Consider the following 22,141-nt stretch of genomic DNA (forward strand, 5'->3'; position numbering starts at 1 on the left):
TTACTTACGGTATCAGTCCCGATTTCCCTAAAGATCACAACAGATAGGATAGTAACAACTGTTTGAGGGTTTTTCGCCAACAGGGCACTACAATCAAATAACTCATATCAGCTGTTAGCAAAAACTAGCACGAAGTATGGACGTTTGCGCTTGACGTCGGTTTAGAGTACGGAAATTTGTATTAAACACACGATATTTTTTTACCTTGATCGCCGCAAAAGTGGCTCCGAAATTGAAAAGATCAGAGCGGAAACGATAGACAGGTTGCAGACTTCCGGCACTGCACTGTGACTACACAGCACTCGGAAGTAGGTCAGATTCTGGTTGGGATATTTTGAATCTTAGAGGTTTTGGATTGCTGATGATAGATTTTTGGCACGAGGCGACAGGGATGCTATCAAAGAGATGGGTTGGTAAGAGAGGGGTTGGTAACGACGATGACAACGAACTCGACGTAAGGTGAACTCGTGGAGACAACAGCAGGTACGTATTTATACCCCTGTAAGTCCCTGTAAGCCAGCTATCTAAGGACAAGAAGGATACATGTCTGGGAGACAAGAAAATACCCCAGAGGAAAAGAAAGAGAAAGCTTCGAAATTGTTCTATATCGTCTAAGATTAGTTGGAAAAACCCCAGAATTCATTCTCGACGAGAACTGCAAACTTTTTCGAAACTTCTTAGAAGGCTGTTGAAACTTGTGAGTCATCAAGAAGCGAAGCTTAAAAAAGAAAAGGGGCGGTGTGAGCTAAGGATAGTGGTTGGGCGGGGTGTCGAAGATCAAAGTTTTTGATGCTATCAGTCAAGAATTGAACCTCTAGTCCTACAGATACGGGAAATGGTCGCAGGTCTAAAAAAAATTGCCCTAAAAATGGGCCAGAATTGCGGTTGAGGGTTAGCTGAAATTTTCGCAGTTAAAGACCCCAAAAAATACACCAACATGTTCTTCAAATATGAAAGAAAGTTTGCTTTACTCAAAGACCGCTTTCTCGATTCTCAAAGGGATGATGTACCAGGATTAGCGGCAGCCATGGCTGAGTTCATCAATGCATGGGCTTATCTGGATATGAAAGAACCGATTGTGCTGAAATGCAGATGTTGTAGTAAAAAAAATACTAAAAAATTAAGGATATGCAGATGTATTATGTTGTACTCCAATGTATAAAGAAACTAGAGAGTAGTCAAGGTGTGGTGACGGAAAGGTGTTTTAAAATTAGTATGCAAGTCCTTCCCTCCGCGAACTTAACTAAGTCCCTCCCCCGCCTGAGGCTTTGCCGGAGGCAGGTGGGACTTAGTTAAGTTCGCTCCCTCCGGGAGTGGTGGCTTCGCGACCAGCCAAAGCTGCACGTGCCAGAAGGAGCAGGAGCAGGACCTGGCAGGACCTTGTGTTAAGTTCGACTCTGCCTCTGTCACTTGAGCGCCCCAAGCCACCACTTTCGAGTCTTTTTCTGGTTGAAGTTTGTTGTTCGACTTTGTTTTTTTTTCTTTCTTCCAAGGTGAAGTTTTCTCAAACTGTGAACATCTCAGGACCAGCCCGAGCTGCTCCTGGTTGGAAGTAGAAAATAGTACCCATGCCATGGTGAGCAACAAACCGACATGGTTACCACGGTACAAGAACTCCACTTGGTGGAATTCACAGGGGCCAAAGGCCGATTTGTGGAACCGACGGAGGCCGATTCAGCACTTACCGGGCCCAACCTTGTCGGTTCCGTGGATTCTCTGCCGGATCCACGATCCCGCTTGGCAGGGAGTACCTCCGGCGTGTAGACAATGGGTCAATGTGACACTGAGCTGGAATGGATAACTTACACTGATTTTGGGTCACTATAAAACACAGAAAGAAAGGTGAAAAAAGCTCAAATTTTTGATGGAAGTACTGGCTCATTTCTTTTGTGTGGTCTATCCCACCAACGCTGCAAATCCGCGAAGAGTGGCAAATACAAGCAAGAATGAGGAACTTTTTATTTGGAGGGAGATTGGTCATCTGCTGAGTGATGAAAAGCAAGAAACAGTGTATCTATATACCAGGTATCTCAGTCGTATCTTCTCCGCTTATCACGGTCGTCCTTGGGTGGCCGGTCGTCATCATGCTTTCTTTTGTCGTAGTCGTCAGGTTCTCTGCGACTTCCACGACGGTCATCATAGTCCTTGTCTCGATATCCTCGGTGATCGTCGCGACTTCTCCTGTCTCTGTCGTCTCTTGAGTGGCGATCACGATCCCGATCACGGTCCCTGTCTCGTTCCCGTTCCCTATCCCTATCTCTATCTCTGTCCCTGTCCGCGCCACTTGGACCAGCTGGCGGCGACATACGTCCCTCTTGCTCTCGACCCTTCTCTCCTCGACTTCCCCATCCATTCTGCGAAGTAGTTGAATTCTGGGCTGCTGCGGCTTGCGCTCGCTGTTGGCCAAAGTGGGCCGCTTGAAGACCTGCAGTCAGACCAGGATTGTTGTTGAGCAGTGAAGGGGCGTTGAGTCCGTGTGGACGAGTGCGCCATTCTTCAATCGTTTGTCGAAGTTGCAGATATCCTAAGTGCATCTGTGATTCCATCAGGCAACATCAATTTATCAGAGAAATATTTGCTTATTTTTCGAGTCAACACCAGCGGCTTACTTTGCCGCCAAAATGGTCAGCCAGACGTCGATCACTGTCCAATATCGAAAGATACGCCCCACAAATATCGCAGACACGCAGCTTCTGATGACCAGACGCTCCAGAAGTTTCTGTAGAAAGATTGCAATGGTGGGTAAGTTGATGATCGAAACAATCTTATATTGCTGGATTTATAGGGACTCCTACTGACCAGTCAGCTGCTGCAGCTCTCGCTCTTTCTCCAGCTTTTCGGCCTTAAGAGCTTCAGCTTTGGCCAATTCGGCCATGGATTGATCAACTTGACCGGATTCCCCTTTGATTTTTCAACGCGCAGAAGTTGGAACATGTCAACTAAACGGACTTTAATTGTTAGTAGAAAGGCCATCTCGCGAACGGTAACCGACCTAAATTTTCGACTTCAGCCATGGCCCCTTCGTACGCAGTTTGAATTTCTCCGATTTCACGCATCTGGAGCGATCAAAGTGGTAAGCAGATCAGAGTCACAGTGGCCCGTTTCAAAGAGTCCAGTAGAGACTAACCAGGGCGGTGGTACGGTTGTTCTCTTCGGGCGTCTTTTCCAGACGTTTTTGGGCTGCACGGATACGTCTATCGCATTCTTCGACGAAGCCAAGGATGTTGTTTTCATATTCTCTTCTCATCGATTGAACTAAGACGGCGTTTCTTGTAATCAACATCTAGACATCATCCCTTCGCCTCTTTATTGTGGATTGGTATGATGAGCGAAATCAACTGACGTTCTTGAGGAGAGACGATCTCAGTACTTTCTTCTGGATTGTCACTTTGACTGCGTTTCAAGGCAGCTTCGTACTCTCCTTTTAACTTTTGAGAATGTGTTTTTGCACAGGCACCCAAGTCCATTTTCTATTTCCCGAAGACAAGCACCATCATCAGCTTCATCACCCACAATGAGCACGGGAGGAAAGAAGAGGGACTGAACTGTATTTGTAAACAGATCGTGAGGGCATGCTCCACAGAGATAGCTTCGGCATACTTTCGGATCGGTGAATTTCAAGTCGACTTGAATCTGCACAATGGCAATGAGGAAAAATAAAACTTGTCAATTCAACTGAGTACCACTTCATTGTGATTCGTGTGATTTCTGGCTGACTATACCCATCGCCTCCGCGCCCATGAGATGTTCCAAGTTCTTTTGCAATCGGGGGGATACAACATTCGGTTGGCAAGGTTAGTCAGGATGGTATGGGGAGCTAGAGGGTATCAGCGAGTGGATGTGGACGTACCTTGCGTTGCAGTTCGGCCAATCGACCCATCTTGCGATGATGTTGTGGTTCTACCAGGAGTAAAACGTCGGCTGGTGCTGTCGATGGCTGCTCCAGTGGCTGGCAAGTGGATGACAGTGTGACACGGAGTCACGGACACCAGGAGGAAGCGATCCCCGAGCGAACGGGTGACCGGGTACTCCGGGGCTCGGTGGGTGCAGGCGCGTTTCTCGATCGGCGCCTTTCGTTTGTCAATACCCACCGTAGGACCCTGGCAAGCCTCTGCTGAATTGGCTCATGTGGTAGCAATACAGCTTTTGTTTCCAAAATGATGCTCATGAAAAATTGCAATTTGGTAGCATTTTTGGATTTTTTCTTGACCTGACATACTCATGTAGTTGCTGAGAGTTGCCATGGAAGGAAAATTGCTCCAGGTCAGAGAAAAATGTACTCAGCTGCCAGCAGGACAAAACAAGTCGTCAAAAATAGAAGATGGCTGAAAATAAATCATTTCATGGAGGGGGTGAAGATTAAGGCCCTGTTTGGCAGTGTCATATTACACAGCGTAATAATAGGAAACATGCTGCATTAGGGGGGGGGGTTCACAATTGAATTTTATAAAACTTTGAAGGTTGTTTTAAGGCCTTTATGAACATAATTTTAAAATTTTGGTATGATGTCCAGAAGAAGGTGTGACTGATCAATCAGTGCAATCGATCAACTTTTTGAAAATATGTTGATAAACAGGTTAAAATGGGTCCTAAAGTTTTACAAATTTCAATTGTGAACCCTATTACATATGGTAAAACATGTCTTTTTAGGATAAACTTTTGAAAGTCAACCCTCATAAGGCTTGGCAGTTTACTTCCAAAAGATCAGGTGGAAAAGTAGTGTCTTACACAATGTAGGGGGACATGGCAAGATTATTTATTGCCTAATAATCTCACTGCCAAACAGGGCCTAAATTTGTGAACGTACTCAGAGTCATGTGAATGGAATCAAAAATCGGGTTTCAAGCACAGAACCCAATTTCTGCGGATAGCAAAAGTGCATTTTGGCCCACATGCACACAAGCCAGTTCAATGGAGGCATGCCCGGGTCCTCCCAGGGTGCCACCTGTGACATGCAAGTTAGACAAGCAAAAAAATCTAGATTACACGGATCTTGATGGAAAGCCTCCAAGTTTTTGAGTTGATCAGTTGTTCTGAATCCATTGATTCCTAATCAGAGTCAAAGGGCAGTTCATTGTGAAAGATTGGGTATGGTAGTTATCTTTTGGCAGGCACACTATGTTTTACAGAACACATCCTTCAAGATTTCAGGATGAGGAAGGAGCTTGTATCTCCAGCCTCTCAACCAACAATGCATCTATTACACTACAGTTAGCATGTAATACCCTAATTTAGCAGTTTTTTAGCGCTGCTACGCTAAACTAAATTGTAGCAGACGGACTATTACAAATACAGCTAACTCAGATTGGGCAAAAAAGTGCAATTTTTGCTACAAATTACAGCAAATTTAGCGTAGCTAAGCGAGCCGCTAATTAGCTGTAATTTAGCGGGTTGGTATTACACTAAAAATTACAGCCCCAGATTATTAGCAACAAGCACTACAATTTAGTTTTAGCGGTGCTAATTACATTTAGCAAATAGATGCATCATTGTCTCAACCCATGAGTTTGCAGTGTCATTCTGTGACATGTAAATGATATCCATGTACACGAGAGCCTGCACTTTATCCCCCCTTTAATGCTCAAGCCTCCTTCTTTTCTGCTCTATGTAATCAATCAGAAAATTTAAAATAATAATAATAATGAAATTCCTCCTCTTTTGGCTCTGCATTCTGTCCCCAGACAGTGTTGAAAACGCCAGTGTGAAAAAGTGTGCCCCCTCACTATCTTCTCTGCTCCTGCTGATGTGTAGCCTCCACCCCGGGGAATTTTGTGTTGCACTCCACCCATTGGTCTCCGCAGTTTTTCAGGTTTGCCTCCGGCTCCCACGAGTTCTCTGCTGGTCCAAATGTGCTCCAACTAGCAAGGTATTGCGGGGTCCACCCTCTCTGCCAACAGTCCAAGACCCTATCCACTTCCACTTTAACTGGCCCTGGGCTCCGTGTGCGCTGTTCTGCTATATTTCCATCAGGATTGTGCTGCAGAGTGACAAGACTGGGTGGACTCCCTGCAAGGGGGTCGGAAGGGTCAGTTTGTGAGTGGGACTAGAAATTCTACTTGTTGAAATCTTATACCAAATTCCACTGAATGTTATTTATGATAATGTCTTACCATAACATGTAGCTTATTTTTGATCTGATTAAATCTTTATGGCGGCCTTTTATGTCATTAGAACTCTGAGGAATAGCCTCCTGTATTATAATCTTATTCAACTTATGTCTCTAAGTTATCTTTATTCATTATCAACTTTAAACTTTATTCATTATCAAAAACATGTATATAAAACTTTATACATACAAGTAATTCATCAGTTCTCCTCTTTTCCTGAGTTGACCACCTTGTGCCCCCTCCAAGGATCTTGAGACTGTTCACCAAAAACACCCTCTCTCCCTTTTCTCTTACCCTCTTTGGTGAGAATTCTAACACTACTAGCTATTGGAAATGTTCCTAGCCAGTGGTGGTCCCGTTTCGGGCTGGAGTGGGTCGTGGAGACGTTCCGCCTGTCTAACCAAACCTTGTCACCAACTCTCTACATCGGATTCGGAGTATCCTTCACGCTCCTGTCAAGCTGGCCTTTCGTCATCCCTTGGGCCTCCTCTGGGCAGAGCTTGAGCGCCGCCTGCACTTCCCCCGACTGCTGGAGGTGCTCTACCACTGCAAGGACAAGTTGCACAGTTTGCAGTCTGCGGTCGGCCTGCCGCTCGCGTCGGATCCCGGGCAAGCCGCCCCGCCCGACCCGGGCCGACCCACAACACCCACCCCCCGCCGCAGAGCAGGCGTGCAAAACACGAATGCCTCGCGCCGCGGGATATACATGCAGGAGCGCGGCGCGGCGCCAGAACGGGGCTGTTGGCAGCTGGCAGAGTGCATAGCTTGCACACTTTGAAGAATTAGATACATTGCAGAACAGGGCGGCCATGAGCCGGCAAAGACGTGGTGGAGCGGGAGGAAAGAGCGACGCAGCGAGTGGGGGCTGGGCGCGGCGGACACCAGGCCGACAAACACGGGGCCAAGCGGAGGGAGCGGTGCTACTTAACAGGCGCGGGGGGAGACAACAGAATGGGCACCGATGGCGCGGAGGGGGGGCTGAGAATTAAGAGAGAGAGAAAGACGAAGAGAAGAGACCGGCGGGCTCACAGCTGACTAGGGAAAGCGGCGAGATGATGTATATGATGTATGTATGCATGGCGTGTATACGTTAAGCAAGTAAAGAAGTGTTCGAGAGAGAGAGAGAGAACGAGATGGATAAAAAACGGAGACGTATTTGGAGTACACACACTCATCTACACATACGAGAACAGTCGCGGATACATAGCACATAAAGAGAGAGAGAGAGGAGGCAGGATGTACACACACACATGTGAAAGACGCGCTGAAGAGAGAGATGTAGGAGTGGAGAAGCGGCGGCGCGGCGGCGGACGAGCGAAGGAGTGGAAGGATCGCGGAGCCGGGTGTGGAAGAGGCCGCGGGGCACGCAGGATGGAGAGTGCGTGAGCACACAAAAGGGGAAAGACCGCAGGAGCGCAAGAAGGGGATCGAAGCGTCGGGGGGAGCAAAAGAAAAGCGGGTTCAGCGACGGAGAGCGGAGATCAATCGGGGCTGGATCCGGGGCCGTGGACGGGACCGGTGTCTGGCGATGCCGAGCGGGAAAGCCGCGGGGTGGCGGGGTTACGCAGGATGTCGAGGCTAGGCGGGCGGGAGGCGGCGGGGTGTTCGATAGCGAGCCGCTTCCCGGCCCTCTGCCCGCCCTCCTCCTCCTCGTCCTCCTCCTGGAGGTGGTGGTCGTCCTGGGCGCGGGCGTTATGGGCGGAGCCGAACGGGAAGTCGTCGTCCAGAGCCGAGCGCGGGCCCTGCCAGACCGCCCAGCCGACGGCCAGCCCGACGACGCTGACGAGCTTCATCCACTGGTAGACGAACGTGCCCCAGCCGGCGCTCTTGGCCTGCAGCCTGCCGACGACCATCGCCGGCGCGTTGCGGGCGCGGACGGAGATCGGGTAGTAGTCTGTGCCCGTCGCGCCCTGCGCGAGATGGTCGTGGTCGGTCGCGTCGATGTAGTTCCAGTCGGCCGTCGACGCCTCTTGCCCCGCCCGGTCCTCCTCCTCCTCCTCCTCCGACCCATCCTCGTCGTCGTCTCCTCCTCCGCCTCCTCCGCGGGACGAGTCGCACTCGCTGGTGTACGAGCAGGTGTCCGTCGAGGACGGGATGCCGAGCCGACGGAGCGCCTCCTGGCGGCGGCGGCTGGTCCGACGGAGCGCCCGGTGCGAGGACGAGCGCTCAGACTTGCTCGTCGTCGTCCGCTCCGAGGGCGACATGCGGCCGACGGTCGTCGAGCTGGAGAGCGTCGACGACTGGCTGGTCTCGCGGAAGCGGAAGGCCCCGCCGCCGCCGCCGCCATGGCCGCGTCTTCCCTGGATGAGCAGCTGCTGGCGCTGGCGGAGAAGCGCGTCGAGAGGCGGCTTGGGTCGGGAGGCCGACATGAGCCCGAGCGTCGCTGAGCTGCTCGCCGACCAGCTCTCGAGCTGGTACGAGGCCGCGCTGCTGTACAGCCACTCCGTCGAGTCCCGCTTGCGTTCGGTCGTCAGTCGCTGGCTTGACGGCGTCTCGTCCGCCCACGTCAGCGGAGTCTCGGCCACTGCCCGTTGGAGCTCGGTGTAGGTCGTCTGCTGCTGGACGATCCGTCTCGAGGGCGGCGGGCCGAGCTGGGCGAGCGCGCCGTACTTCTTATCATCCTGCTGATTTGGGGAGGAGGAGGTCCCATTGACGATAGGAGAGCTGGTGGCCTCCGGGCTCGCTTCCTCGGGGTAGAGACCGCCGATCTCGGAGAGTAAGGTGCGCAGGGGCGTCTCGCTGGTGGACCTGATGCTCTCATCGCCCTCGCTGAGGGTCTGGAAGGAGGACATGGACGCGACTTGTAGTCTGGCCAGTTGCGAGTATTTCGACTGGCTCTCTGGGGAAGCTTCGAGGGAGCCCGGGTTCAATCGAGCCCTCGAGAGAGCCTGGCCTCGCATCGACGGCGAGCTGGGTTCCCGGTCATAGGATAAGGACGGGTTGGACTCGGGGATCGTGATGTCGCTCCCGAGGCTACCAGGTTGATGCTCTGGGGCGGGCCACTGTCGTTTCCTGAATGGATGGACGGATCAGTTGATTTTTTAGAAAAACAAGAGATTCTTCTCAAAAGAGACTTACTTGGCCTTGCGACTCTGCTGGATCATCTTTCTATTCCCAGAGGCTTTTCTCGCGGACTTTGCTCCTGGTGGTGGTTCATCTGCGGGGAGGGGTTCGCCGTCCCACTCGATCATCCCGCGTCGGTCGTCCCAGGCGAGCTGCTTGACCTGCTGTAGCTCCGACTCGGCATCCTCGACGAGCAGCTGGAGTTCCTCGACCTCCTCCCTCGCCTTCCTCAGCTTGGCCTTCATCTCCTCTCGCTCGTGGTCGAACTCGCTCTGGCTCTCCTTGAGCTCGGCAATCTTGTTCAGGAGCTGCGAGACGAGAGCGCGTTCCTGAGGGCTGCTCTGGAAGTCGATCGAAGAGCGGGAGAGGTTGGAGATCGTCGAGCGCCTTGGTGAGAGTGACAGGAGGCTCGAGGATTGGGATCGAGGACAGCTGAGGGGGGAGGGGGTGGTAGTCTCGTCGAGGACGATCGGGATGCTGGGCAGGTTCTGGGAGAAGTTTGCGGTGGATTTGGTGGGGGTGCGCATCTTGAGGGCCGAGTCGTGGTCGTCCATGATGAGCCGTTTCATGTCGCCGACGATCTCCTCGACCATCTCGCCCACATTGTTGTTCTCCTGTTCGAGATGGGCCAGCCGCTCCTCCTCGAGCAGCGCGTTGCGTTCCTCGGTCTGTTGGAGATCGGCCCGGAGGGTGTCGAGTTCCTTGACGAGCTTGCGGAGTCTCTTGCGGCCTTCGAGTTCGGATTCGGCGGTCTCTGCCTGGAGCTCGGCGAGCTGTTCGGCCAGATACTCGTTCTGCTGGGCCAGACGGTGTAAGGTGGCTGGTGAGGCTGAGGCAGGCTGTTGGTGGCGGAGGTGGGAGTTCCGGGTGCTCTTGCGACTGGAAGAGATGGAGGAGATGCTGGAGCGGGGGGAGACCTCGGGGCGTAGACAGTGCGGGAAGCGGGCGGCGGGGCCGGCTGGGGTGGCTCGCTGTTCGGGATTGATAGGGGGGGCTGGATGGGTGGATTTGGTGGGTGACTGGGTGAGGTTGAGGGATAGTTCGAAAGGCAAGTCCTGTGGGTCGTAGTCACTGGGTGAGGGGGGTGGGCGGCCTTCGATATACTGTGTGGAGTGTGTTAGTGGAAGTTAATTCTTGGAGGGGGGGTGGATGTTTTCTTACCTCGGATCGGTTGGTGATGTCTTCGAATTGGCGATGGTTGGAGGGTGGTGATTCGCCAGAGACCTCTGCGAGCAGTCTCTGCTGGCGGCCTCGGAGGGCGATGTTGCTTTGGAGGAGGGACTGGCCTGGGAGGGTATGTATGTTGAGCGGCTAAGCGCTGAGATGAAAAAAAAAAAAAAGTGAGGAGGGGCTGACCTATTGCGGCTGCGATGCCTAGATCTGTGGATGTGTCTGGTCAGTGTGGTGGTTTGGGGATAGTGGGTGGCTTCTGCTTACCGCGTTCGCGTTCTCGGATGACTCGGTCGGCCGCCAGGAGCAGGCTTTCCAGTTCTTCTCTGGTCTTGGCGCCGACCCACTCGTGGGTGATTGAGTTTGGTTGCTGTTCTTCGTCCTCCTTCTCGGCTGGTGGCTGTTGTGACCATGCGTCGATGAAGCTCTCGCTGGCCTTGAAGTCGATTCCTGCGGGGGATCTCTCCTGGAGGATCTTGGCGACCGTGCTGAGGGGTGAGTCGGCGAGGTCGTTTGGTGGTTGGCTGTTGCTGTTGCTGTTGTTGTTGTTTCTGTGTGAGAGTGATTTCCTTGCTGGTGGGCGTGGGCGTGAGAGGAGGATGTTGTTGTCGAGCATGGTGGTTTGTGTGGTAAAGTGGATGGTCAAGTGGATGGTGTGGAGTGGATGGTGGCTGGGGCTGTTCCTGCCAGCTGGGGTGTCCCCGGATCGCCCTCGGATCAGGAGACGCGTCCCCTATCACCCGCCAATCCAATCCGCCTATGTCCCACTCCACTCCACACCCTCCCTTCAACCCGGCGGCGATGGCTGGCCAGCCACCCGGCAGATTCCAAGGTGCGTCCCATCGGAGACATCCCCTCCTGATCCTGACGCTGACACGCTGGCGACCGGGCAGCCAAAAATCTGGTCTATCTCAGGATATCGCGCCGATGCGTGCTGATGACCAAGATCCTGGTCGACCCCCCCCACCTGGGCTGGTTCGAAGCCAACGCCAGAGCCATCCTCGCCAAGCTCATCGAGATCCTCAAGCCGAGGGTGCTCACCAAGCTGCACGACGAAACCCACTCGACCGCCAGGAAGAGCAAGCTGGACATCTACCGCGGCTCGGGCTTCCAGTTTGGGTACTACTTCAGGTCAGCACACACCCCACACATCCATCAGAACCACCCATTGATGGCCCCCACCCCCCCCCTCGCAACCCAATCCAGAAACCTCTCCTACCAGCACTCGATCCTACTCAAATCCAGAGAAACCATCCATCCGATCGAAACCGAACCCCAAAAAGACGACCCCGAGCAGCTGGAAGAGGAAGACACCAAACCATCCTGCGCCCTCAAAGTGCACTATGAGCCCTTTTCAATCTTCGGCAAATCCCTCATGGTCATGCGAGTCCAGCCCCACTCTTCAGCCCCATCCCCACAGACAACCTGACATATCCCTCCCCAACCACAGAATCGAGCCTTTTCCGTTAGCCGGTCCGTCCCAAACCGAGAACCCACCACCGTCTGCCGCTGACGCGAGACCAAAACCAAAGCACCCTCGAGCCCAGCCGACTCGCCCTGGGAAACCGCTGTTCGTTCCTGAGGACGAGGATGGAGAAACCCTGGAAGACATCAGCTTGGATCTCAACCAGCCACACCAAACCCTGCTCTCCCAACTCATCAAAGACCCCACCTCGGACCGTCAGTTGGACCCCAAGTCCCAGCCCCAATCACTGCGACTCGACGATTTCCTTGTCCCCGACCAGCCTCCCCAACAACAACAACAAAAATAGTAATCATACAACAACAGACTTCATGTAATAATAACAGCCTGTGAAGCATGCTATGTGCAGGGGAAAATACAAAGAATAGAAGAAGAAAAAACATGCAAGGAGCACCGAGTACGGAATGCTAGAGCTAGTCTAGACGGTTGCATGTAGCCTCGGCGAGATAAACGACCCCCAATGCTAGGGTCCTAAGCAAGCTCGATCGTACGAGAGAGACACGTCCCCAAACAAAGAGCCAATCGATGCCCCTGCCAATCGCTTGCTAGCTCCAGAACCCTTCCCAAGTCTTTTGACTGTCTTCTCACGATGAGCTTGGGTAGCCCTGGTTCTCGACCTCAGATTCATTCCATTTCTTCAGCACTTCTTGCCTTCCATTTTCGAGCAAAACGGCGGGCGACGTGAAGCATCAACGGGCCTCCGGGGCCACGGGGGAAAGCCGGAAACACAGTGCTGGGGGACCCCCGGGGCCGCCGGTCCCCCAGCACCAGTGACACGCGTGACGTCATAGGGCATACACCGAGGTAGCTTCCCTCGACGGTATACTCGCGAAAGTCGACACCATGCCGGCCTATGCCGGCGTCTGGCGGAGAGCCTCGCGGAAGCCGGCCGAGTCGTCCCACAGCCCAGTCCCCTCTCTGGCCTGACCTCGACGGGGGTCTGCACTTTCTTTCGGCTTGTAAGCCGCGTCAGCATGTGTGCCGCTTCGACGTGGTTCGCCCTCCCTGCACATCTATTCATGTCCAGCTTCTGCGCTGGTGTTGGTGCCGCTGGAACTGTGGGAGAGGTTGGGCAAACGATCGGGGTGGGAGTGGCGTGGTGGGTTGGTAACCCTGGCGGGAGCATGTCCCTCCCATTTTTCCTATCGAGCAATCCGGCAGCCTCAGTACTTGGCCTCAGGGAGTCAGGCTTGAGTTTCATGTGAGCACGGAGACAAACGAGACGGCTGCCGTCGGACATCCGCCTTCTGAGGGCAGTAACCCATGTTTGCTGCTGACTTGTTGCGTTGGTGGCCGTTATGGAGCGAGTATCCGACGCTGGCAGCGGTGAGGAAGCGTATCATGAGGACAGTTTTGCCGTCCAGATTTACGTAACTCGTTTTGGAGCTCGAAGCCGGCGAGATTTTACTCCAAGAGCTGCGCAAAAGTCGTCCGAAACCAGCTGAAACCAGCCATTGCGATTGCCAGGATACAGGAGCGACTAATGCGCTGTACGTCATCATTCCATGGCACAGGCCGACTGGTTGCCTTTTTTTTTTCCTGGTTCGTGGGTTGAGCTATTTTTGCGGCGGGTGGGCTATGGCGAAAATGGCTCAGCCTCCATCTCTCACTCATATCATCTCACTCCACCCACTTGGCACCTCGGCCTGCTTCCGTCGCTTTTCCCAAAATCACAAATATTCCTTGAAATGTCCTCACTCCATCCATCCCCTCAGGAACATCCACCATCCCCTTACCATCCACCGCCTGCTCAATAACATCAACATCGCTTACAAGGGACCACCTCAGCCTGCCTCTTCGCATCTCGTCGCTCGCTTCATCGGCCGCACCCAACCACATACTCTCCTCGGGCTCACCAATCGTAGGTTTCCGTCGCTTCTCTTCTTCCTGTGAACACATCATCCTGACCCAGCTACATCTTCAATCCCACTCCATCTCGTCCTTTCCGACCCATCGCACGTTCCTTTCGAGTACGCAGCCCTGCACGACATGAACATGTCTTTCCCTAGCCATTCCACACATCCCCTTGACCCTTCAGTCTTGTACACCGTCTATCCGGAGTCTCAATCATCAAGCTGCCTGCCCCCGGTCACCCCGATCTCACCCACTCCCCGTCCTCCCCCGAACCCCGTACCCCCGCTGGCAGTATCTACCTTGTCGTCAACCCACGGACATCACATGAGAGACATCGCCTGGGCCCCTGACGACCAAAGCTCATTCCACTTTCGCCAACTCGACTGAACTGGGCTCGAAAGCCCTCCCACCTGTTTCCCCGCTAAGCACCGCCACGTTCATGAATATGTAAGTCGAGCTGGCTTCTCTCTCCCCGGTCATCGGAGAAACCTATGAACAGCAACATGTAGTCAGCCAGCTCAATCTCCGAACCATACACCATATTCCATCACATGGTTGCACACCGCACGGATGATGGGCAACTGTTTACATCCATCGGATGTCCGCCATTAGGGGCGTTACAGGGTGCTTCGGTTGCTCGCGGACAGGGCCAGCCAGCAGTTCAATGAAGATAATGAGGTGGCTGATGCACGGCGACCGAATACAGCCACAACCCACTCAATGGGAAGTTGCTGTGCACGCAGCGCCTGTCAACTCTTTCGGCTCTCACGCTTGGCTGTCAGACGCCCTTCACACTTCTCTCGACCCCGTGTGAGCCTTACCCCGGTTGTCACACACAGCAATCTCGGCTTTCGAATCTCGGCCCGCCCCTGCGTCAGCTTCGCAACTCTTCCGACCCCCCAGCCGATTCGCACCTCCCACCCATCTCGAACTTCGCCGCCGCCAAACAGCCCCAATCACACCCCCGTTTCCTAACGCTCCGCACTCATGGATCACAGTAGTATGCCTGGCATGGCCCCACCCCCAATGGACCACAGTGGCATGTCCGGAATGTCCATGGAGCCGATGTCCCGTCCTAAACCGGAACATAGTGGCATGGGAATGATGATGTAAGCGGCTTTTGCCCCTCTCCTCTCGCTCGCACATGCGCGAAGCCTCGATAGTGTCCTCATTCACTAACGGGTAAATGGACGATTACAGGAATACGTTTTTCGTGGCCGGCACACCCACTATGCCCCTGTGGTTTGACGGCTGGACGCCGTCCACCGGCGGGGCAACCTTTGGAGCCTGTTTCGGGCTGTTCGTGCTGACGGTGGCCGTCAAGCTGCTGGGCGCCCTTCGCCACCAAGCTCATCTGGCGTGGTCGATGTCCAAATGGCACGACAGCGGGCTCACCACTCACAACACGATCGACAAGCCCAGCAACAACCCGACAGCTCAAGCCAGCTCCTTCCGACCCACTCGACCCGCTGTCCCCTGGAGCGCCCAACGTGATGTCCCCCGCGGTATCCTTGCTGCTCTCCACGTCGGTCTCGAGTACTTTCTGATGGTGAGCCCGACCGGCTTCGGACCTCCTAGCCGTCTCTCACTATACAAACTCTGACCCCTCTCTCCCTTCTTCATTCTGCAGTTGGCCGTCATGACTTACAACGTCTACTTCTTCGTCGCCATCGTTCTTGGCCATTTCGTTGGCGAAGTGGCCTTCGGAAGATGGAGCACCGTCCAGGGAGCTCATTGCTAATCTCGCACTGTCGAAAGATCCCATCCATTGCCCAAAACCCACTGATTGCTTCCTCCTCTTCATTCCCTTCTCCTCTCTCCACGTATCACCCCTATTCGACCTTCCGTTTTAACTTCTAATACTCCAAGCTTTCTCTTGTGAGCTTGTATTAATCGCACAAACATCAAATGTGTCCTCGCCTCCCTAGGTACCCACGTCAACCTTTGTGCACCTTTTCCTCGTTCAATATCCAGGGACAATGAGCAGGAGGAGGACTTTGGAAGGATTTTTCCCATGTGTTCTGCAATTAATATCTCAGATCTGAGATCAATCTTATTTAATTCAACGGCCCAAGCAACGACAGTAGCTGTCAGCAATAGTACAGAAGTTCCGGTTCATCGCCAACTTTGGCCGCTGGGTTCAAAACAATCAAGTTTCTCCAATTGTGCTTAAGTGCAAAACTGTGTAGTAGATGTTTGAATTGTCTGCCAACAGTCACAACCCCTTGTTGGGGGTGATTATCCCTTCAATCAAACACTACAAGGAAAAGTAACTCAACCACCACCAGTTGATGTGTGGGAACTCAAAGGAAGTTCATGTCCCTGTAAAATTGTTTCAGCAAGCTGCACACTGCACAGTTAAACTTGCTGAAAAAAACACTATGGTTGAATTGGGTCATGTCCCTGAAATATTGTTTCAACGAAGCTGCACAGTTAAACTTGCGGAAAAAAAACACTATGGTTTAATTGGGTGGACTTGCAACATCAGTAATGATGGAGTTTGTTGCATCACATGTCAACTGGTGTGAGTTGGGCAGCTTTCTGATGATAGTGAGATTGATAAGAATAGACCCCCTACATTGGCAATCCTAATAGACAACAAAGCAGAGCAGACTTTCAATGTTGGATTATAGAAGAAACTGTCTGGATGACAGTTACTGGATTGCAACTGCGACCCCTTCAAGACACTTCAGGTGTTCAAAGTTGGGTTCATCCATCTCCATGTTCATCCCCCAAACATCCAGGGTTTTTGTGGCCAGAAAGCGCTGTGCCTTGCAGGAATTCTGATACAAATGATAATCTTGAGGTTGCACCCTTTCATCTTGATTTTTTGAAGAAATTTCACACTTGCAGGTTCCTCAGGCTTCCCTGGCCCACCCACGCTCAAATATTGCCATCCAACTGTCCATGTGCAAATTGCAATCAAAGAAAATAGGTTCCTTCAAAAATTATTGATTGGCATGTACAAAACGTAAAGAGAGGAGCATGAAAGGGAGATGCAGGTGCATATCACCACCATTGAATTTGTAATTGGATGGGATGTTTCAACTGGGTTGCAGAGTACCCAAACTTTGTTGTCTGCAGCTCACTTCAACTGACATTCACTCAACCCAGCAAACTAGGGCAAGATAATTGGCTGGATTGACTTGTGTGTGAAGGCCACTTAATCAACTGGGTTGGACATCACCATTCTAATTTTTGCATGAAGGCTTTGGCCTGAAAACTGTTTAGGATGTAATTCCCTCCCACAGGCTGTCAACCAATACAAGGGACTTGGGTGGATTAGAGCATTCATATTTATTGGCTAAATTTCCAGGCTACAACTGCAATGTATGACTTTGTGTTGCCCAAAATTGACAAGCAGGAAGGGACTTAATTACTGACTGGGTGACTTCTTTTTCAAGATCTGAGGCCTCCCAGAGGTGATCTAGAGTCCCAAAGCAAGATCCATCTGCAAAAATCTGGAATTTTTTGGTCTATATCAACGTGAAGTGATCCATTGGTTTCAAATATGCCGCAGAGGCTGCCCTAGCAGGAAGAGCCAAAAAGTTCTCTCCGTCCGGGAATTGAACCCGGGTCACCCGCGTGACAAGCGGGTATACTGACCTCTATACTAACGAAGACTTCGATGAAGGCGGGCAAGAAAACACAGTATATATTCCACCACTCAAACAGACCGATCAAATCCCTAGCAGACCAAACCACCTCGGAAGACTTGCGGAATGATCACTTGACTATGAGACGTTGAGCAGATCTGGTTTCAAGAATAGCCAATAGCCAGGTCGTATAGCATTCCAGCGATTGATTGACAGACTACAGTGGAGGTAAAATCCAACCCAATATGAACTGTTGCTCGTCAGCTTGACTCGATTTTGACCGTTTGCAATTCTTTGGGGGGCATCTTTCGCCTGTCCGCCGTCTGTTTGATTTTTTTCCGTCGCCCAAGGCATTCAAGAAATCCGGCGAAAGTTGTGGTTCTGAGGCTCCATAGGAAACATTAACAAATGGGTCGATCTCCGCACTTCCTACCAGGATTGAACATTGTGGACAAAGCCTCAGCGGAGAGAGATGACCATTCCGGGCGTCCGTCTGGTTAGATATTCTAGAGCCAACTTGGCGAGATTGGGTCAATGATCAGTTGGAAACCCAAATTTCGGTGGTCGAGGGAGATGCATGACCTCGGCTCAGCTGGACATGCCACGGCCGAACAAGGGATGGTGCTGCGCGCAGCTAGTGAAAGGTGGAAGATGTCCGCCCTGGCCCGCAGTCCTGCCCTATTCTGGCGCTGATGAGCACCCGTGACACCCGCGGATGCCCCACTGCCCTCGCTCAGCCAGGCCCCGAGTATTTTAGCCCTGACCGGAGATCGCAGCTGCCCACTCCACCCACTCCCAACCACCACTCCAGGCTTCAGGTCAGTCTCGGGCTAACTGTCTCCCCTTCCGATCTCCGGAAACCATCCCAATCTAAACCGTTGCGAACAACCATCCTCCGGTTCTAGGTTTCTCGTTCACGACCACTTTTGTCCTACATCCAACCGCTTGACTATCTACAATGGCCGAATCAACCACGATTCCTACCTTCAAACTTGTTCTCGGTTAGCTCTCTTGCCACCGATCTTAGCTCTCCTCCGCTTCGAGATCGTCTGCTCTCATCTTAGCAGCCCTATTGACTGACCTCGATCATTTGCTTCGTCGTCGCGCAAACCCTGCTTGATGGTCTTTTCTGTCCTTCTTGACTCCCACCGTTGACCAACCGACACTAACCAGTCGGTGATGGAGGTACCGGTAAAACTACATTTGTCAAGAGACATTTGACCGGTGAATTTGAGAAAAAGTAAGTATTCCTCCCCATGACGCGTGTCGAACCGATTATTTTTGCTGATACCCCAACCCTCGCCTCAGGTACATCGCCACACTAGGTGTCGAAGTGCACCCCTTGGCATTCCATACCAACCATGGTAGGTGAAGCGATGTATGCTTCCTGTTAGTAACCCGAGACTAACTCGATCACCCCCATATAGGTATGATCTGCTTTAACGTTTGGGATACCGCAGGGCAAGAGAAGTTCGGTGGTCTGCGAGACGGTTACTACATCCAAGGCCAATGTGGAATCATCATGTTCGACGTGACCTCCAAAATCACGTACAAGAACGTTCCCAATTGGTTCAGGGATTTGGAGCGCGTTTGCGAAAATATTCCAATCGTTTTGTGCGGAAACAAGGTTGACGTCAAGGTGAACTATACTCCCGACCTCATCTTGCCCAAATCCGCATGCTTTTGTCACCACAGTCAACCGAGCGCAATTGGCACCTCTTGATTTTGCTTGCAGGAACGTAAAGTCAAGACCGGTTCCGTCACTTTCCACCGCAAGAAGAACCTACAATACTTCGAAATCTCTGCCAAATCAAACTACAACTTTGAGAAGCCTTTCCTTTGGCTAGCTCGAAAACTATCTGGGTAATTATTCGTTTGCCTCTTTAAATCAAGCACGTCCGATTGCTGGTGACCTAACCGAGACTACTCGCATTCCGCTTCACAGAACAACCAACCTCGAATTCGTTGCCGCCCCTGCCTTGGCACCACCCGAAGTTGCAGTTGATGCTAACTTGATGGAGACTTACAACAGGGAGCTCGAAGCCGCCGCTGCGGCCCCTCTTCCTGACGAAGATGATGCCGATCTTTAATGGAACAACCCCCTATTATCTGATTTTAGTCATCTATCCCCATACAGCTTTATCTCACCCCCCTATCCCCACCCTCCCCACCCGCCTATTATGATTGTTACGCTCATCTCTCTACCGATGAAGCCTCTCCAAAACGCCAGAAACCAAAAATGATTGAAATGTTACAAAGCTTTTATCTTTCTCCCTATTCACGCTTTGATTGAGATGGGCCTCCTACCACCAACCTCAGCCTCTTCACACTGACCAGCAATGCTTTCATCAAGTGGCGCTGAGCACACAACAAACGTTCTGTCATTCAGGCAGGATGCATCGCCTACTTTCCGATACCGATATCGACTTAGCAAAAATCCTGTAGCCAATTTTTACTTTGCCCATATGAGACACCACGGAAATACAACGCATGCCATTGCTTGCTTCCTCCCATGGCGTTCTGGTATATGATTGTGCCTACGTAGATTGTGATCTGATGGTGAGCTCCCGCTCCGACAAATCAGCAGTGTCGTTGCCTTGGTGCCTAGGCGGCCACAAGTACCATGTGATGATTAAGATGATTAATCCCTGTACTTGCGTCTCCTGGTCTCAAGTAAATTTGTCAGAGCCAGACATGCCTCAGAATGTGATCACCAGTTCGGCTGCTTGACCGAGGGAGGAGGCCACCAAGGCCTGAGCATGTTGGGTCCAAGATTTATTTACATGAGGAGAGCGCCATCAAGAACATCTTTCAAGTTCAATCCATAATACCTCAAAATGCGTATCCCAGTAGTGATGTTGTATTTCCTCGTCGGAGTCGCATTGCATTCCCAATTATTAGCCCGGCCGAGTCTATGGGAAGGAGCTACCCAGCAGCTTCAGCCGTTAGTTGGTGAAGCAGGAAGACCAAAATTTATTTCTCAATTTCCAGATGTCTTGGACAGCAGCAACGTTCAAATGGCAGCGGCAAGCTGTAAGCAGACAACGAGTACTTCTCGCAGTGCCGATTCTAGCCCCAATACTCGACTGATGCTTACTTTGATCCTTTCATTAGTCGCGCCCGAAGACGCCGTATCATATCACCGTCCAGAAAAGAGGCCCAAGATTAGTCAGAAATTTGATTTAGGGAGCTCGGTATCATCCCACTTGGCACAAATGAATTATGGCATGGGCAGCTTCCAGAAGGTTCATGACTTGGGAAACGTGCCTGTACCAGCAGGTACATCGGCGTCTCACACTTCACTCTTACCACCTCCCTATCATATGGCTGAGACATCAGAAACCGCAGGGTTACCACTTCCTGAATCCGATAACCTCCTTCCTGGATACAACTGGAATAACTTTCATGAAGAGCTGCCTGCTGGGGAACAGCCACTTCCATCAGCCGATGTTACCCTCCATGGGCCATTGCCATCACCTGATTCCCTTCCTGGGTCACTTCCATCCTCTGATGTTGGCCTTCCTGGAAATGATGAAAACATTCAAGGATACCTGTCGGCTTTACCACTTCTGCCCCCCCAGTTTGCCCTTCCTGAATATTTTCAAAACCTTCATGGAGGCCTGCCTCATTTTCCTCCTCCCCCCTCTGATGTTTCACCTCCTGGATATTTGGAATACTTCCAAGGAGAGCTCCCAACTTCAGTATCAGCATCAGACCAACTGTTGCACTCTATGCCATTTTTTCCCAACTGTTGGCAAGCTGAACCCTCTGGTCTTGATTATCATCCCAAAAATTTGCAATCTCATCATTCCAATGTCCAAGAGAAGCAACCTTTTTTTGAATCACAAAATGAACTCAGCCAATATCTTCTCCAGGATGATAGTAAGTCAAGATAGCCTGCAGCTTTCCTACTTCCTTGGAATAAAATTTAATTTATTTCATGTCTCAATGGTCATGTAGGCCCAACCAGTTTCTGTCCTAATTCCAACTTAATATCAGATTCCTCTGGTCAAAATCATCACCACCACTCTTTTAAGCCAGTGGAGCATTATGTACAAGAGTTGGAAACCATTATTCATTCTGGAAGAAAATGCAAGCACATTCCAGGTCAAGAAATAGGCAAGTAAACCCCATCACATAATTTTCTTTTTGGTCTTGAATGAAATTGGCTCTAATTTGATTTATGAAATAGAACCAAGCAGTTTCCATTCTAATTCCAAACAGGTACCACATACTTCTTACATAGACAAGTCTAGGTGTTTTTCACAAAAAAAAACCAACCTTGAGTCAAGGAAATTTCTTGAGGAAAATTCAGTAAAGCATTCAGGCAGGCCAACAAAATCTTCACAGCTACTTTCTTCTTTGAAGGAGACTGAAAGGGAAATCCTGGTATGTGATCTAGGTCCCAAGGGTATTGCTGGAGTACCAGAAATAAATAGAGCTCATAAAAACTCTCTGCCAGAAGTATCAGCTAAAGAACCAGTTCATTCCAATAGAGAAACACATTCCTCTGGATACAATGAGAAAACAAGAAATAAGCCAGAAAATTGGAATCAAAAAGAACAGGTAGAACATGCAATAGATGTTTATGAATTGCAAAACTGGAGGTTGAATTATTTGTCTGAATTAGATATAGAAGATGCACCTTTTGACAAATGCATTGAACCATTCAATAAGCACATGAATATGCTATTTAAAAATGTAAAGAGAATTGGAGTAAAAGAAAATGAAGAACTCATAGAAGGAGACTATTCTTCCAAGAAGAGCTCAAGGAAGGGTTTTTTTCATCAAAACTGTGATCAAATGCAAGGGAAAATCAAAAGTATGATTAAGTTCATTCTGCTCACACACATAATAATCTGCAAGGA

The 22,141-nt window shown here is 51.1% G+C and overlaps 8 protein-coding genes across 8 annotated transcripts; 5 read left to right on the forward strand and 3 right to left on the reverse strand.

The window, feature by feature from the left end:
* Positions 1-2,030: 2,030 nt before the first annotated feature.
* Positions 2,031-4,244, reverse strand: PtA15_5A274 (uncharacterized protein; the record flags this gene model as incomplete). The annotated part of the gene is made up of 12 exons (XM_053169017.1): positions 2,031-2,158; positions 2,285-2,534; positions 2,610-2,719; positions 2,800-2,901; positions 2,993-3,056; positions 3,128-3,255; positions 3,344-3,470; positions 3,547-3,633; positions 3,718-3,756; positions 3,851-3,949; positions 4,023-4,111; positions 4,220-4,244. The coding sequence occupies 12 exons, from the start codon at positions 4,242-4,244 to the stop codon at positions 2,031-2,033; spliced, it is 1,248 nt and encodes a 415-aa protein (XP_053020256.1).
* Positions 4,245-7,588: 3,344 nt separating this feature from the next.
* On the reverse strand, positions 7,589-10,956 carry PtA15_5A275 (uncharacterized protein; the record flags this gene model as incomplete). Its single annotated transcript, XM_053169018.1, has 10 exons — positions 7,589-7,738; positions 7,799-8,076; positions 8,157-8,351; positions 8,428-9,119; positions 9,186-9,890; positions 10,191-10,273; positions 10,332-10,456; positions 10,527-10,550; positions 10,608-10,815; positions 10,915-10,956. 10 exons carry the CDS (start codon positions 10,954-10,956, stop codon positions 7,589-7,591), a joined length of 2,502 nt encoding a protein of 833 aa, XP_053020257.1.
* Positions 10,957-11,099: 143 nt separating this feature from the next.
* PtA15_5A276 (uncharacterized protein) lies at positions 11,100-12,750 on the forward strand (the record flags this gene model as incomplete). The annotated part of the gene is made up of 5 exons (XM_053169019.1): positions 11,100-11,172; positions 11,234-11,471; positions 11,547-11,723; positions 11,791-12,036; positions 12,615-12,750. 5 exons carry the CDS (start codon positions 11,100-11,102, stop codon positions 12,748-12,750), a joined length of 870 nt encoding a protein of 289 aa, XP_053020258.1.
* An 86-nt stretch (positions 12,751-12,836) lies between these two features.
* Positions 12,837-13,322, reverse strand: PtA15_5A277 (uncharacterized protein; the record flags this gene model as incomplete). The annotated part of the gene is made up of 2 exons (XM_053169020.1): positions 12,837-12,965; positions 13,062-13,322. 2 exons carry the CDS (start codon positions 13,320-13,322, stop codon positions 12,837-12,839), a joined length of 390 nt encoding a protein of 129 aa, XP_053020259.1.
* Positions 13,323-13,410: 88 nt separating this feature from the next.
* Positions 13,411-14,064, forward strand: PtA15_5A278 (uncharacterized protein; the record flags this gene model as incomplete). The annotated part of the gene is made up of 2 exons (XM_053169021.1): positions 13,411-13,684; positions 13,736-14,064. The coding sequence occupies 2 exons, from the start codon at positions 13,411-13,413 to the stop codon at positions 14,062-14,064; spliced, it is 603 nt and encodes a 200-aa protein (XP_053020260.1).
* A 600-nt stretch (positions 14,065-14,664) lies between these two features.
* On the forward strand, positions 14,665-15,418 carry PtA15_5A279 (uncharacterized protein; the record flags this gene model as incomplete). Its single annotated transcript, XM_053169022.1, has 3 exons — positions 14,665-14,786; positions 14,878-15,226; positions 15,308-15,418. The coding sequence occupies 3 exons, from the start codon at positions 14,665-14,667 to the stop codon at positions 15,416-15,418; spliced, it is 582 nt and encodes a 193-aa protein (XP_053020261.1).
* Positions 15,419-18,231: 2,813 nt separating this feature from the next.
* On the forward strand, positions 18,232-19,363 carry PtA15_5A280 (uncharacterized protein; the record flags this gene model as incomplete). The annotated part of the gene is made up of 6 exons (XM_053169024.1): positions 18,232-18,274; positions 18,447-18,513; positions 18,582-18,637; positions 18,701-18,912; positions 19,009-19,136; positions 19,219-19,363. 6 exons carry the CDS (start codon positions 18,232-18,234, stop codon positions 19,361-19,363), a joined length of 651 nt encoding a protein of 216 aa, XP_053020262.1.
* Positions 19,364-20,110: 747 nt separating this feature from the next.
* On the forward strand, positions 20,111-21,169 carry PtA15_5A281 (uncharacterized protein; the record flags this gene model as incomplete). The annotated part of the gene is made up of 2 exons (XM_053169025.1): positions 20,111-20,306; positions 20,388-21,169. 2 exons carry the CDS (start codon positions 20,111-20,113, stop codon positions 21,167-21,169), a joined length of 978 nt encoding a protein of 325 aa, XP_053020263.1.
* Positions 21,170-22,141: the final 972 nt, after the last annotated feature.

Source organism: Puccinia triticina, chromosome 5A (assembly GCF_026914185.1).
Source record: "Puccinia triticina chromosome 5A, complete sequence".
Taxonomy (NCBI): domain Eukaryota; kingdom Fungi; phylum Basidiomycota; class Pucciniomycetes; order Pucciniales; family Pucciniaceae; genus Puccinia; species Puccinia triticina.